This window comes from Paralichthys olivaceus, chromosome 8, assembly GCF_024713975.1.
Source record: "Paralichthys olivaceus isolate ysfri-2021 chromosome 8, ASM2471397v2, whole genome shotgun sequence".
Lineage (NCBI taxonomy): Eukaryota > Metazoa > Chordata > Actinopteri > Pleuronectiformes > Paralichthyidae > Paralichthys > Paralichthys olivaceus.
In genome coordinates this window covers 25,836,582-25,851,944 of record NC_091100.1, presented here as the reverse complement: position 1 = coordinate 25,851,944, position 15,363 = coordinate 25,836,582, and the positions used below count along the sequence as shown (strand labels likewise).

Sequence of the window (15,363 nt, the reverse complement as noted above, 5' to 3'; positions counted from 1 at the left end):
TTGCCATGTTTTGGGTCTTCAGCATCTAATCTGGCTGAGAGGATCTTGAGGAGGGGACTGGAAAGGAGATGGAGGCAGTGATCGAGTATGCCAAGTTGTAAAACATAAACTACCCCCCATGGCCTAGTGATACACCCTGATGTCCCCTGGCTTGCATCGTCCCCTGCCAGCAAGGTGTTTAAACCTCTTGAGCACCCACCTTTTGGTTAGGTTGAATTCAAGTGCCCAAATATACCAAGCTTTGTGGATTGAAAAACACATTCGTATGAAGGATTGTCACCAGTCTTCTACTGGCAAGTTCAAGGCCAGCTTCTCCTTTCAGGCTTGGAGTGGTGTGATTTTTTTTTTTTTGTGTGCACAAGTGGTCATTGCTGTGGAAAGGATTGACAGGGATCCCAAGGTGCTGTCACAAATAAGACAGAAAGGTGAGTGGTTCTATTAATATGTGTATATGCAGAGTTTTTTAGGGAGGACACAAAAATGAGATGCCTTCAGATATGTTTTAAGATGTATTGTTCAACTTTAATTATCGATTTGTGTCTTTTTGTACAGTGAAATAGGGTGTGTATTTATAAAGCTAAAATAAATTACACAATTAGTTTATTTTATATGTAAATCAGTTTAAAAATATAAGATTATTCCCCCAGTTATTGTAAGGATCAGTTTTGCGTAGACCCAGAGCGCAGAACACACACACAGCAGGTTGAGGGTGGCAAAAAACAGGAAAAGTTTATTTGTTAGATGGTTGGGTGGCGGGCAGTGGTGATCCGGTGGTGCAGGCAGGCTGAGGCCAGAGGAGATGCAGGTGAACAAACAGGGGAATGCTGCGCAGCTGGTTCACACTGGTGAGAACAAAAGAAGGCAAGGCACAAAAAACTTACTATCAGAAGAACGAGTCTCAATTGTTAAGCCAGGAATGCTACCTCTCCTCAGTCTAGAAGAACCCAGCTCATCTCTCCTGTCTTAACCAGATCGTCCCATAGATGAGGGGATGAAACTCAGCTGCACAGGTAGGCAACAGGAGGCCCCGCCCTGCTCCAGATAGCCACACAGGAGAGAAAAAATAAAAAAGGGGCTTGGGAAAAAAAATAGTACAGATTCTCATAGTATTCGGTAGCTTCAATTTAACAACAGAGTGATTGATAACCCTTTCAATAGTAAATGGTCCTATGAATTGAGGGGCTAACTTCTTGGATATGGACTTCAATGGAATGTCTTTAGAGGAGAGCCACACTGACTGACTTGGCTCGAATGCAGGTGCAGGAATCCTACGTCAGCAAAGCGTTGGTTGGCATCCACAGAGCAAAGAAGAGCTGAACGGGTGTCCTTCCAGACCTTTCTGCAGCGACTGAGGTGCTGCTGAACAGAGGATACAGCCAAATCACTCTCCTGGGAGGGAAACAGAGGTGGTTGATAGCCCAGAGAAGCTTCAAAAGGGGACATACCTGTGGCCACATTGGTCAAGGAGTTATCGGAATATTCGATCCAGGTCAGGTGAGAACTCCAGGTGGAATGATTGGATGCTGCAATGCAGCGCAGGGCAGACTCCAAGTCCTGGTTAGCCCTTTCTGTTTGTCCATTGCTCTGTGGATGGTATCCAGATGATAAGCTGACCTTAGCATCAAGAATTTGGCAAAAAGCCTTCCATACATGAGAGGTGAACTGGGGACCCCTGTCTGAAACAATGTCAGCTGGTATGCCGTGTACACAGAAAACATGGTCAGCTAATAAGTTAGCAGTCTCTTGAGCAGATGGTAATTTAGGAGGGGCATGAAAATGGACAGCCTTGGAAAATGGATCTACAACAATGAGTACAGCTGTGTTACCTTGACAGAATCCAAGGCAATGTTTGACCAAGGGTGGCTTGGAACTGGAAGTGGGTGCAGAAAGCCGGCTGGAGGATGGTGGGATGCCTTGCTCCTTGTTACGGGTGGTTCTTGGTTGGACCCCAAAGCAGACACTGAGAGCAGTCTACTATTAACGAAAAGTTTATTAACACCAGAAAACAGCAGGCAGGCTGTGGAGGCAGGGTGCTGGCTGGCCGAATAATCCAAGGGAAAACACGCACGAGGGAAAACGAAAACCGAGGAGCAGCAACAAGGCACACCGAGGAGTCTGTGTAGCAAAAGAAAACAATACTGGTTAAGTACGAAACAAAAAAAAAACGAGGAGTAAGAATCAGAGGTCGCCATCAATGTACGCTACCGGACTAGACGGAATTAACTGCCAGAGTAGTGGAGTCAGGACCAGGCTTTTATGGAGGGGATGATGGGTGAATGATTGACCGAAAGGCATTACAAGATATTCAAAATATCTTGTAAAATATATCAAAATATATCCAAATGATAGGCATTACGAAGATCCAATTTGGAGAAGATGGTCACTTCGTGTAAGGGCCCGAAGGCTGAGTCAATCAGAGGGAGGGGATATTTATTCTTAATAGTTATGTTGTTTAATCCTCTATAGTCAATACAGGGGCGGAGCGACTTGTCCTTCTTAGCTACGAAGAAGAAGCCAGCTCCCATTGGTGAAGAGGAGGGTCGGATGAGACCAGTCTTGAGAGAGTCCGTGATATATGCCTCCATGGCATCTCTTTCAGGTTTGGACAAATTGTACAGTTTACTGGACGGATAGGGGGCGCCAGAAAGCAAATTGATACAGCAATCATAGGGTCTATGAGGGGGAAGGGACAAGGCAAGATCCTTAATAAATACATCTTGGAGATGATGGTAAACAGAGGGAACAGAGGTAAGATCAACCGGTTTGGGTGGAGATGGTGTGGTCGCTCCCCTGGAGGGAATGGCAGAATGTAAACAGTGGGAGTGACAAAAAAGACTCCAATTGGTTATGGAGGAGGTAGACCAGTCGATGTGTGGGTTATGGAGTTTTAGCCAGGGGAGACCTAACACTAGCGGAGACGTGGGAGATGGGATAATGTAAAGGGATATAGTTTCGTGATTGTTACCGGAGAGTAGTAGCGAAATGGAAACAGTGCAGTGAGTGACACGAGCCAGGAGCCTACCATCAAGGGCAAACACATCCTTAGGCTGAGGAAGGGGCTCAGAGGGAATGTTGGACTGAATAATAAAGTCAGAGTCAATAAAATTGTCATCTGCATCGGAGTCAATAAGGACGGACAGGGGTAGGGAAACCTGTGACCATGACACGGTGCCCTTAAGTAGCAGACGAGGAGGAGACAACATAATAGATGAGTGGCTCACCAGCGCTCCTCCTGTGGCTGATGAGCCCCCCCTTTTGGCAATGCAGGGCAATGAGCCATCTGATGACCCTCCTGACCACGGTACATGCAGAGCCTCTGGAGGCGACGACGCTGACGTTCCGTAGGAGTGAGCCTCATCCACCCCAGTTGCATGGGCTCCTCAGGGCAGAGAGGAGAAGAGGCTGTCCGCGAAGGAGTCCCGTGGGAAGGGGATGGCGGACGAGAGAGAACCCCGATGGTGAGAGCTCATTGTCTGTCTCACGGGAGGTGCGTGTCTCTCTCTCTCTCTGATCTCTCCCTACGTCTCTCACGGAGCCGACTATCTAAACGAATAGCTAAAGAAATTAACTCATCCAGAGAGGCGGTCTCGTCCCGATCCGCTAATTCGTTCCTTAACTCCTCCCGCAAACCCCGGAGGAAAACCGCCTGTAGGGCCCACTCATCCCACCCGCTCTCGATTGCGAGAATGCGGAAATCGATGGAATGAGTCGCCACTGAATTTTGTCCTTGGCGTAGCGAAAGGAGCCGACTACTGGCCTCCTTGCTACGTAGGGGATGGTCGAAAACCCTGAGAAATTCGGCAGAGAATGACTGAAAGGAATCGCAGATGGGTGAGTTAGCGTGTGAAATGGCAACAGACCAAGCCGCGGCGCGCTCTGACAGGAGACTCATAACAAAGGCGGTCCGCGACTGGTCTGAGGAATATGTGAGTGGCTGCTGATCAAAAACGAGACTGCACTGGTGAAGAAACTGTCTACATGACCCTAATTCTCCTGAATACCTGATGGGCGTGGGGATGAAGGGTTCCCGGGGTTGTGCAGAATGAGCGATGGGAAGAGCTGGTGGTGGTGGTGCTGGAGCTGGAACCGAAGCTGGAATGTGGACGGGAACGTCGTCGTGGTGAGGTGAGTAGACAGCTGGTCCAAGCGGCCACCGACTTGTGCCACATTGGAGGAGAGATTCTGGAGCGCCTCCATAATCTCTTGTAGAGCCGTCTCGTGCTGACCCATACGAACTCCTTGGTTCGAAAGAGCCTGTCTAAACTTATCAGCATCTGCAGGGTCCATTATTGGCAGTTAATTCTGTTATGGGTGGTTCTTGGTTGGACCCCAAAGCAGACACTGAGAGCAGTCTAGTATTAACGAAAAGTTTATTAACAACAGAAAACAGCAGGCAGGCTGTGGAGGCAGGGTGCTGGCTGGCCGAATAATCCAAGGGAAAACACGCACAAGGGAAAACGAAAACCGAGGAGCAGCAACAAGGCACACCGAGGAGTCTGTGTAGCAAAAGAAAACAATACTGGTTAAGTACGAAACAAAAAAAAACGAGGAGTAAGAATCAGAGGTCACCATCAATGTTCGCTACCGGACTAGACGGAATTAACTGCCAGAGTAGTGGAGTCAGGACCAGGCTTTTATGGAGGGGTTGATGGGTGAATGATTGCAGGTGTGCCTTGTTAGCTGCAGTGAGGAAGCCAGCCACACCCCCTGCCACACACACCACCTGCAGGATAGGAACAGAACAGAAGGGGGAGACAGAGACAACACACCCAACACCAGAATCACCACACTCCTGGTGCAAACCGAACAGGCAGCAACACATTTGCAAGTGTCTGCATCAGCCTGGGCCACCAGAACAGCAGGAGCATTAGTCAAACCAAAAGGCATAACGAGGTACTCAAAATTCCCTAGGGGTGTGTTAAAAGCAGTCTTCCATATTAATACTGTGAACAGCTACGAAAAAATCTGAAATTGAGACACTAAGGCTTGCAGTGTGAACGTAATGTAATAGTAGATAACATGCCCAGTCAGCCTTGATTGGTCGATAAGTCAGGAACACAGCCATTGGTTGACAGATTTAAATGATAATCAGATTTAAATGACTGATTTAACCCAAGATGCATCTGAATTAAATATGTAATTTAAATCAGATTCAAACCAAGTTCCACAGTACTGGTTGGAGCTATCTTAAGCTTTTAAACTGAGAGATCCTGATCTAACTGTGAATAGAAAATGTGTGAATATTCATTTTTGGATGAACTATCCCTTCACTGCAAAAAAGGGGGGTCTAAAAACAAGATAAAAACACTAAATCTGAGGGAAAATGTACTCAAAACAAGTGAAATTATCTGTCCATGCAGCAAGATAATTTCACTTGACAAGATTTCTTAAATTAAGATTGTTAAATCTAGAAATAAGCATGTCTACAGAGGTGTTTGGAAGGCTTAAAATAAGCCAAACATGCTGGTTTTAAGATGAGATTACTTAAAAAGTAACTTTTTACAGCCTCTAAACAAGTGAAATATACTAAATTTAAGCATAAAATGCTGGTTTTAAGATGAGTAACTTAATAAGTAACTTTTACAGCCTCAAAACAAGTGAAATATAAGCATAAAATGCTGGTTTTAAGATGAGATTACTTAAAAAGTAACTTTTTACAGCCTCAAAACAAGTGAAATATACTAAATATAAGCATAAAATGCTCGTTTTTAAGATTAGATTACTTAAAAAGTAACTTTTTACAGCCTAGAAATAAGTGAAACATACTAAATTTAAGCATAAAATGCTGGTTTTAAAATGAGATTACTTAAAAAAGTAACTTTTTACAGCCTCAAAATAAGTGAAATATACTAAATATAAGCAATTACAAACAAAATCTTTCCTTCTTTTAGCAAATTTAGCTGAAGATTAGTTAAGAAAAATATTAAATTTAGAGAAAAATACTATACTATTAGTGAAGAATGACTAAGCTCTGTCTTAATCCAAGCAGGTTTATCTTGAAAATTAATTAAACTAAGATAGATTTGCAAATTCAAATAACAACCAAGCAGTTCAATCAATTAATAAATCAAATGACACAAAAGATTTACAGAACTTACATTTTTAATTCAAATTAAACAGATTTGCTAGTTCAGACAACTCAACTGAAACAGGGGTGCGGCCGCGACCGTAGCGTCTTTTTTTCTTTCACTTAACTTGAAATTTTAAGGCAGCCCTTTCGCTCATATTTTTAAGTTGAAACCATTAGTTACATTTTACAGTGCAGGCCTCGATGAGGTAAAACAATTCAAGCAAATAATTAAGTGACACTGTAATAAACTTGTGGAATACACAAAACCATTGTAAGGCATGGGTAACAATAACAAGAACAACTGACATGACAAAATACTGCTTGACATTCAGCTACTTGTCAATGAATGACAAGACAAAATACTGCTTGACATTCAGCTACTTGTCAATGAATGATTTCCAATCAGCCATTGCTTTCTTATATGCACTAGTGGCATCTTGATCGTGGATTGTGTCACCAATGACCTCTGTTTGAATAACAGAGAGGAGCGTTGCAACACATTTAGGGTATGTTAAATGCAACGTGTAGTAGTATGCCATTAGCACCAACATCCCTTCTGAGAAATCTTCCTGTGGAAGGGTGGTCACAGGTACATTACCAACAGCCACGATGGTGGTTGATCCATCAAAAAGCAAAACTGGGGAGGAGAGAGGACGCTTCTCCAGATACAGGGTGGGGTCTTCGCCTGACTGGAACAGAAAAAAAAGAACAATGCGTAGAGAGTGAGAAGACATAAAAATGTATTGAAAGTGTATGATCATTTTTAAAATGAAACTATCAGGTTGCAACCAATGACTTGAGCACTCTTAAATTTAAATTCATGTTTAAAAACTCACACTCATTATTATCAGATGAATTGCTTTACAATAGTGTAGGGGGGAACATGTTAAACTGATGTAGGAATTTAGGATTGATTAAAGCAAAAGTAAGTGATATATTTGTGTTAATATAAGTCTTAAATAGTTATATCTTCCGACAGCAATCACTTACATAGAGTGTTTGGACTGAAACACGGGTCTGTCAGTCCCTCTGCTCTGCTCTGAGCCGAGGAGAAAACATTTATCGTATCCTACAGTTTTTATCCAATGAGGAGAAAGAACGGCATGCAGGGCTGTGTGTGCAGCCAAGGGACGCCGTGAATGTGGCGACGTAGGGACGAGGACTGTTTGGTGCGTTCAAGGAAACTCGTATTTTTCCGACCGTGAAGTGGTACCAGGTCGATCTGGTACGAGTTCACCGGTCGGAAGTTACGAGTGGCCGTTATAGTGACTTTCACCGGTAAAACAGGTCGGAAAAACACGAGTGGGTTGCCTGAAACGCTACAAAGTCGTAAGTTGTGACTTGAAGCTGTAATTTACGATTTCAAAAGCCTGCCTGGAACGCAGCATTAGCGAAAACGACCGGACCACTTACTTCTGCTTTAATACCTGATACAAGCTGATGCAAGGTGCTAATGTTTCATCAGTGAATGAATGAATGAATGAATGAATGAATGAAATAATTAAAGGTTTTGCAAAACATTTTTTGTTATTTCCTTCTGTCAACACCATTTGAGGGACACTAGAGGCACTTCTGTTTTCCCCTTTTGACATAAATTAGGTCATATCTATAACTGTGAACTTAGGTGTATTGTTACTAAATGTGAACAAGCACAATAATGTGAGAAAATAAAGGCACTTCAAAGAGGACAGTAAGGAATCAACACAAACATTTCTCACCTTCAGGATATGAAGAAGTGCCTCACAGCTATTCCCAAGCTTCTTTGGTGGTGAAGTTGGTGAGGGGAAGAGGGATGGGAGTGCATTGAAGAGGGCGAGTGTGAAATCCACTAAAGAATATAAGAATGAACAGAATGGTCTGAATGTTGTACAAATATCAATACATATACATATTGTATGGAACAGCAACTTACCACTGCGGACATCCAAAGGGAAAGGGGGTTTCAGGACTTTCTTCCTCACACCGTAGAACTGCACCTTGGCACAGAATTCTGCCCATCTTCCTTTTACTTCCTCAATGTATCTGCTGTTGGTGCCACCTACTATGCGCCGCAGCTCATCCATTGCCTAAAACAGCATTGTGCACAGTTCAACAGTTAACAATGCATTGAAATTCAGTACACAGATGGATACACAGTAACTCAAGTACAACAAACCAACATACATTTCGAACATCTTTGAAGCATGGATATGCCTCAAAGATTTTTGCAGGTCGGTCCTCTTCCTTTGTAACATCTGCATCAATGAAAGCCCGTCTGGCCTCAAACTCAAGGTCCAAAATTTGAGCAACATCATTTTGATTGGGTTTTGCATTGGGCTTATTGTACATGTTGCTCAATGTTCTGTAGTGCCTAGCCTGCATCTTCAGACTGTCCTTGCCCACTGAAATGACAAAAAACCAAGCCAAGACATTTCAATGTTAACACTTTAACAACAACACAGGGGAAATAAAGCGTGGTTAAAATACAATGCACTATTTTTTGGGAAACTTTAATCCAATTTCATGGATGACAGGCTGAGAGGTGTGCTGAGGTGGGCTTACCAAAAACATCCTTTGCAGGCGTGGTTGGTGATGCAGACGTGGCTGGTGACGCAGACGTGGCTGGTGAAGCAGACGTGGTTGGTGAAGCAATCACAGTCGTGGGTGCGGAGCATGAGGCTGACTCGGATGGCAGCAGTGATGTTTTGGTGCCACTCTTTGGCTTCTTTCGCACAGAGGGGAGTGGTAGTGGGGATGCTTTTTTTTTTTTTAGAAATAATGAAAAAATTCTCAATACAATTATATGACAGGGCAAAATAGGCATATATAAACACAGTGCATGTCTAGCCATGAACTCTGGTTCAACAAATGTGGACAACTATAGTTTCATCACATGATTAAACACTTTTAGTCATAAACAAATTTGTATGACAGCCACCCTTTCATTTTTTTCCCACAATTTGCATACCTGCAGAGCTGTCCCCGCTGATGTCATCATTGCTCTCAAGAAGTATGGTATTATCACTCGAGTAGCTTGTGTCTGTCCAATCTGTCTCCATGTCCTGGTTGTCTGCGCTGAAGAGAGCTGTCTTGGCCGCTCCTCTTTGTGGTATGGAGCCCTGCCTCTTCCTTGGAGTTCTCATATTCTGAAGTCGCTTGTACATTTTGGTGTAGATGGTCAGCTGTGGTGAAAGAATGTGAGATAAATTGTTTGTCTTGTTGCTGACCTGTCCACAGTTTTGGTTGAGAAAAATGAAAAATATTACTTACATATGGCATATTTGTGTCAGCATCACGTAACATAGGATAATAGTCGACAATCTTCTGTGACATGGCTCTCATTTCCAGTTTGGAGGGGTATCTTGCTTGTTTACCCATGGGACTAGCACGCAGGATTGCAACCATGCTAGTGATTGTGTTCCTTACAAGTCTGCAACATAGCTCCTTTGACATCTTGTAGTTCTTTTCCTTTCCATTGCAGAGCAATGCAAAGTACTGACTACGCACCATGTCTAACTCTGAATCTGTGTACACCACATACTCTGGAGGGTCTGGCATTTTCATTGTTTTCTCAGCAGATATGGGGGTGGAGGCTTGCGGCTGGCATGGTGGCATGGAGCTAGTTGAGGGCATAATCCCGCTTCCACTGCAAGTGCTGGCATCTTGGTCTGTGGTATTTTCACACTATTAGGATTATGTAGGATGAAAACAAAATGCATTAGGACCATTAAAATATGGTACAATTTAATTTTAATAACTGTTATTTATTCCAATTTGTGTTTACATTTTGATTGATGAACTCCCAAAGTTTCTTTCTTCTGAGAAAATTTCCAGGACCAGGAAAAAGATCCTTCAGGTCATCCCGGCTAAGGCCTTTCAAAGCCTCCTCATCAACACCAGCAGCTGTAATATGACAAATAAATATCTTAAGATGAAGCAATGCCAAGCTACAGTACCAAGCAACATAAAGAGGTGCCATTTATCTCTCCCTCTGAGCTCCAACACATTTGTAAACTGTTTAACTAGTTGTCTGTGCTATGAAGCCTCCTTAAAGTCAGCGAAAATAATCATAAGCCTATCTCACAAAGATGCCAGCCCCAAATAAAATCAAGGGTAAAAATGTTAAAGTCTGGACTTTAAACATTGGGCTACCTTTATGCCATAAGTTCAGTGTTGGTCATATTTTTTTAATTATTTACATTAACTAATTTAATTAATTCATTTAAATTATTAATCAGCACATTTGAGCTGCAACTGTGGCTATTACTCAAAAAATCAGATAATGAATAGCAAATTTACTAATTTGGTTTTCTTTAGCTATCAGCTTTTATTATTATTCCTACAAACTATATGCCAAAAGCACCTATACATCAAATATAAACTTTATTTGTGACTTACCCTCCAAGACCGATACAGTGGCATTGTCAAAAATATCCATTCTGGATTCATCGGCTCCCCGACGAATTAGGCCTAACAGGTGATAGGCTACCTAGCAAAAACACAGCCAAACAGAGCTCGTTAGTTAGCATGCAAAAGTGCACATGAGCTAACACCACCTAGCTTGCTAAGCAAGTACCCCGGTGAAAAACAATTGAAACGGTAACCGTCACAGCAACAATCTGCTCTAAAATATGATTTTCGCGACTAATATTAAAAGTTCAATTAAGTTTACTGACCTTGAGCCGCTGTTCCTTCACGAATGTAACGTGCCTCCTTCCGTTACTCAAGCGGGGAAATCACTTGGACGTAACGTAAATCCTGACGTCATTGAGGTGGGACAGTTGGAGGACATGAGCCGACATGAACTGAGGATGTAAACATTAGCTTGTTAATAAAAGATTTTTAAAACAAAACATTTACCATCTTAAAATTAATGATATAACATATACTCGGAGAAATTTTGTGTTCAAATAATAAATACAAATGATAGCATGAGTGCCCCCTCCCCCATCCACCTCAGGGTCATCAGCCAGCGACAACAATATCGCCGCGCAAACCTGGCGCCAACGGTGCATCACTACAGACGGTTCGGCATCATGGCAGCGTGGAGGTGTATGATTTGTTTCGTCTTTGTTGCTCTAAGTCTTAAAGTCCTACTAAGCCACATTAATGCAAGCCACAGGCGCAGCCCGGATTTTTGGGTTTACTGTGGTATTGATGGATGTGAACAGGACTTTAGAGTTTTCAACTCCTTCTTTCGCCACATTAAACGGACGCACCTTCAGTATTTTCGGACTGGAAGCCCACCAAGTGGATGGAGTACGACGCCTTCTTCTCGCTCTCTGGGACAGGAAACATTTGGTGTGTCCGTTTTTGCCAGCTGTAGCACCCCTGCAGCGGACAGCACTGTGGCTGTCCCACCTGGTGCCTCTCTACCTGAACCGTCACAGCAGCCTGACGCTGTCGGCCGCCTTGAATCCGTAAGTCTCCACAGTTCCATTCGTTTTGACCTCTGAGGGCCTATCTCGCCAATTAATTTGCTCTCTGTGTGATGCTGACTTGTGTAAAGTGTTTTGTTTTGTTTTATTTTATTTTATTTCCCACATACAATGGTGTATTCAAAGCCTGGCTTCCTTGAATCCATACCGGGAATGCACGCATTAATCAGGAGTAGGCTATATGACCTTCTTTTTACAGTCTATATGAGACACTTTCTCTTTCATATACAGTAATTGTCTTCAGTGAATGCTAAGTTACCTCCGTAACACGACGTTATTCACGAGAAACGCACATAATTGAACGAACTTCACACTTACCTTGGGAAGAGACGATAGAGCTGCTCAGGTCCAAGACCAGTGAGGCAAATGTGGGATTAAAATAATTTTTTCCCCTCTCGTGCGTCCTGTTCCTCATCAATTAGTCCGTATTATGGCACGCTTTTCTCCATAAGGAGAAATGGGACAAAATGTTTTCAACTACTGTAACGTTATACAGAGGGCAATAATTGGAAACATTTTCTCATAGACTGTATTATTTACGTGCTTTAGTTCATTTAGTTTTTAGTTGTAAACAAAGTAGTACCCAGTAAAGTTAAGGTTACCTCGGTAATTAGAGCTGGGTACTTACTTGCTGAATAATAACACTGCTGTCTGAGTCAATTTTACACACTCATTGTTTGTTGTAGTCCAATTTATAATCTTGAAAAAAAAAAAAAAAAAACACTTCACTGTAAGAAAAACAAAAAAACAACAACAATTCACATCAACCCTGATTGTCTCTATCTACTCTTACTTTTATCACTTTCTGAAGGAGCAGGCTGTTGCTGTGACATCCAGAGCCAGACCTGATATTGCTAGATCTGCAGCGGCATTCGCCATCAGTGTCCGGGAACAGTGCCACTTGTCACAGGTAAATTTGTCTTGATGGACAAATGCTTTAATGGTACTATTGATATCGTATAATAATTCCTTGATACAATGTTTATAAAAAAATATAATTACTGTAATAATTCCTTTCTATATTTCAATGTTAACTATGGGCCTGTTAGCAATAATTATATGAGGGGAATATATATGTATATATATATATATATATATATATATATATATATATATATATATATATATTTTTTTTTTTTTTTAATATATTTTCACAGAGAACTGTCAACAGCGTCATCTCGGGGGTGCAACAGTACCAAGCTGCTCTCCTTGACACACTAAGGGAGAGAATCAGAAGGGTGTTTGAAGAGAATCCAGAGACAACTGCTCAGCTCCAAGATGAGGCTTTGGCTACTTTTGATACATTCACGGATCCTTTCTCAACCACAGCATATGGACATAATAAAACTATCCGGGAACTATTCAATCCAGTCAACCCAGAGGAAGTTGTGATGTCCCAGAAGATTTGTTGGGTAAAGCGTGGTCCTTCAAGGGTCATGGCCTTAAGAAACAAAAGTTTTTACTATGTGCCACTCATTCAAAGTCTCAAGCAGTTACTGACCAATTCTAGAATCTTCACAATGTTGACCACTGTACCACAAAGAAGTAGAGAGGGATTCTTGTATGATTTTACTGATGGAGCCCTTTTTACATCCCACCCCTTATATTCTCAAAGGCCAAATGCATTGCAAATACTATTGTACACCGATGAAATTGAAATATGTAACGCTTTAGGCCCCCATGCCTCTGCAAATAAATTATTGATGTTTTATTACACTTTAGGGAATATTGATCCAAAATTTAGGTCCAAGTTGGCTGCTATAAGACTCCTTGCTATTGCCAAGGCAAATTATATTTCTCAATGCGGTGTTGATGTTATACTAAAAAGAATCCTAAAAGATCTGACACTTCTTTACAATGGTGATAGGATTGAAACCCCAAATGGTGAAATTGAGTTGTTTGGTGCGGTGATAGCCTTATGTGGAGATACACTTGCCCAACATGACCTTGCTGGGTTTAAACAAGGTGTTGGTTTTGCTTATAGCAAATGTAGACATTGTGAATGCTCCTTTGATGCTATGCAAAGTATTTTTGAGGAGAATAAGTTTGCTGAAAGAACTTTGGAAAAGCACATCAGGCAATGTCTTGAAATAGACAAAGCAAGCACAGAAACATTGAAAGCATCCCTCAAAACCACTTACGGGATTAACAGAAGAAGCAGGCTAGTTGATTTTCCAGCATTTGACCTGATCAAACAAACTCCACAGGATATAATGCATGTAATTTTTGAAGGTGTTGCCCCAATGGAAATAAAGCTTGTGTTAAAAAACCTGATTCTGTCAGGACAGATAGAATTAGATGAGATTAACTCAGCTATTATAAATTTTCCTTACTCACCTCTAGATATACGAGATAAGCCATGTCCTATTAGTGTCAGCACTTTAGCTGCTAATGACAATAAAATAAAACAGTCATGTGGACAAATGTTAATACTTTTGAAAATACTACCTTTCATTTTGAATGATATGGACAGTGAGTATGTCAAATTTATTCTCAAATTAATTCAGATTGTTCAAATTATCCTTGCTCCTGTTATTTCATTAGAAACTGTATTGCGGCTCAGGCACATGATTGAGCAACATCTGCATCAGTTCAAAGAACTTTTTTCTGAATCCAATGTCATTCCCAAGCAGCATTACATGCTCCATCTACCTAGCCAAATCATATCTTTTGGTCCTTTAGTAAGAAGTATGTGTATGCGATTTGAAGCTAAGCATAGCTATTTTAAGCAGTGGGCTTCCAAGTTAAATTTCAAAAATGTATGTAAATCGCTTGCAAACCATAATCAGTTCCTTGAATGTTGTCAAAATGAAATAGGCACTGAGCATCCAATTTTTGCTAGTGAAAGAGAATCAGGGCCTGTCTCAGCTGTCAAAAATGTTGATTATGTTAAAAGAAAAGTCAAAGATTTTTTAGGCATAGAGGTCATGCAATCTGTTGTCTCTGTGAAATGGTACATCCTCAATGGAAATAAGTACATAAGTGGGAAATCTATGATTATTGTAGATGTAGATGCTGCTTTCCCAGTGTTCGGACTGATAAAAGATATCTTTGTGATAGATTCCTCTTTAGTTGCTTTTGAGTACCAACGTTATGAAACACTGAATCTTAATCCAGAGTTGCTGACATATGAGGTGGCAGTTCCCAATGTTGCCCAGGCTACAGAATTTGTAAAAGAACTAATTGACTGCATTTCCTATTTTCCAGTTAGTTTCAAAGACAATACCTTTGTTCCAATAAAATACAGTCTTTGTGACATTATTGCCCACAGACAATAATCTGGAGGAACAATAAGTACTGTATGTATGGGTGTATCATACCATACACATGTATTGTGTTGGGTGAACCCAGTTTGCCTGTTTTCTGTTTGCTTTGCCAGTTTTGTGAACATCATCAGCTTGAAGTCAGAGAAATAAACTCTGTTTTTCAGATGCTTTTTGTGTGACTCTTGAATCAAGCAAGTTGAGTTTGTTACTGAATCTTAAAACAAGATTTATTTGAGGAGACTTTGGGTAAAAGATGTAATTTATCTTATTTTAACAGTTATTTACCTCATTTTAAGATTCCCTGCCTATTTGAGACAAAAAAGACAAGGTTTGCTTGATATAAGATTGTAGTGTAAAGTTGAACACTTAAAATAAGAAATTAACTCTTAAAACAAGACAAATTATCTAACACTTCTAAATCTAAGTTTTTTTTTCTTGGTAAGAACCAAATAATTTGCAGTGTTTAAGCTGCTCTTGTTCAGGGCATTTCTTTAGGGATATCTGTGAACTGTACAGTTACATGCTCTAAAAACTAAGGAGAGGGGAAGGAAAGGGAAAGCAGATTGGGAGAGAAGGAGGGTTAAAATAAAGGAGAGGTAGGACAGACAAG

At 41.3% G+C, this 15,363-nt stretch overlaps 1 protein-coding gene and 2 long non-coding RNA genes across 4 annotated transcripts; 1 reads left to right on the top strand and 2 right to left on the bottom strand.

Annotated features, from left to right (window-relative positions):
* Positions 1-679: 679 nt before the first annotated feature.
* LOC138411246 (uncharacterized) lies at positions 680-2,256 on the bottom strand. Its single transcript, XR_011243900.1, has 3 exons — positions 1,827-2,256; positions 1,446-1,584; positions 680-1,359 (listed from the first exon to the last, which is right to left on the bottom strand). It is a non-coding gene; the product is annotated as an uncharacterized lncRNA (long non-coding RNA).
* Positions 2,257-5,589: 3,333 nt separating this feature from the next.
* Positions 5,590-10,773, bottom strand: LOC138411243 (uncharacterized). Of its 2 annotated transcripts, XM_069530758.1 has the most exons (9): positions 10,726-10,773; positions 10,448-10,538; positions 9,834-9,952; positions 9,320-9,733; positions 9,018-9,231; positions 8,234-8,806; positions 7,983-8,136; positions 7,789-7,898; positions 5,590-6,759 (listed from the first exon to the last, which is right to left on the bottom strand). In XM_069530758.1, the coding sequence occupies exons 6-9, from the start codon at positions 8,429-8,431 to the stop codon at positions 6,448-6,450; spliced, it is 774 nt and encodes a 257-aa protein (XP_069386859.1). In that variant the 5' UTR covers positions 8,432-8,806; positions 9,018-9,231; positions 9,320-9,733; positions 9,834-9,952; positions 10,448-10,538; positions 10,726-10,773; the 3' UTR covers positions 5,590-6,447. The 2 variants fall into 2 exon arrangements, with proteins under 2 accessions (XP_069386859.1, XP_069386858.1); XM_069530757.1 differs by lacking the exons at positions 5,590-6,759; positions 7,789-7,898; positions 7,983-8,136 and having other exon boundaries at positions 8,498-8,806; positions 10,726-10,767.
* A 568-nt stretch (positions 10,774-11,341) lies between these two features.
* On the top strand, positions 11,342-14,500 carry LOC138411245 (uncharacterized). Its single transcript, XR_011243899.1, has 3 exons — positions 11,342-11,469; positions 12,299-12,397; positions 12,645-14,500. It is a non-coding gene; the product is annotated as an uncharacterized lncRNA (long non-coding RNA).
* Positions 14,501-15,363: the final 863 nt, after the last annotated feature.

Coding starts and splice junctions, on each gene's coding strand:
- LOC138411243 (XM_069530757.1), bottom strand. CDS start 10,487: ATGGATATTTTTGACAATGCCACTGTATCGGTCTTGGAGG. Junction 9,734..9,833: donor GGGAGTTCATCAATCAAAAT/GTAAACACAAAT, acceptor TAATCCTAATAG/TGTGAAAATACCACAGACCA. Junction 8,807..9,017: donor CAGCGGGGACAGCTCTGCAG/GTATGCAAATTG, acceptor AAAAAAAAAAAG/CATCCCCACTACCACTCCCC.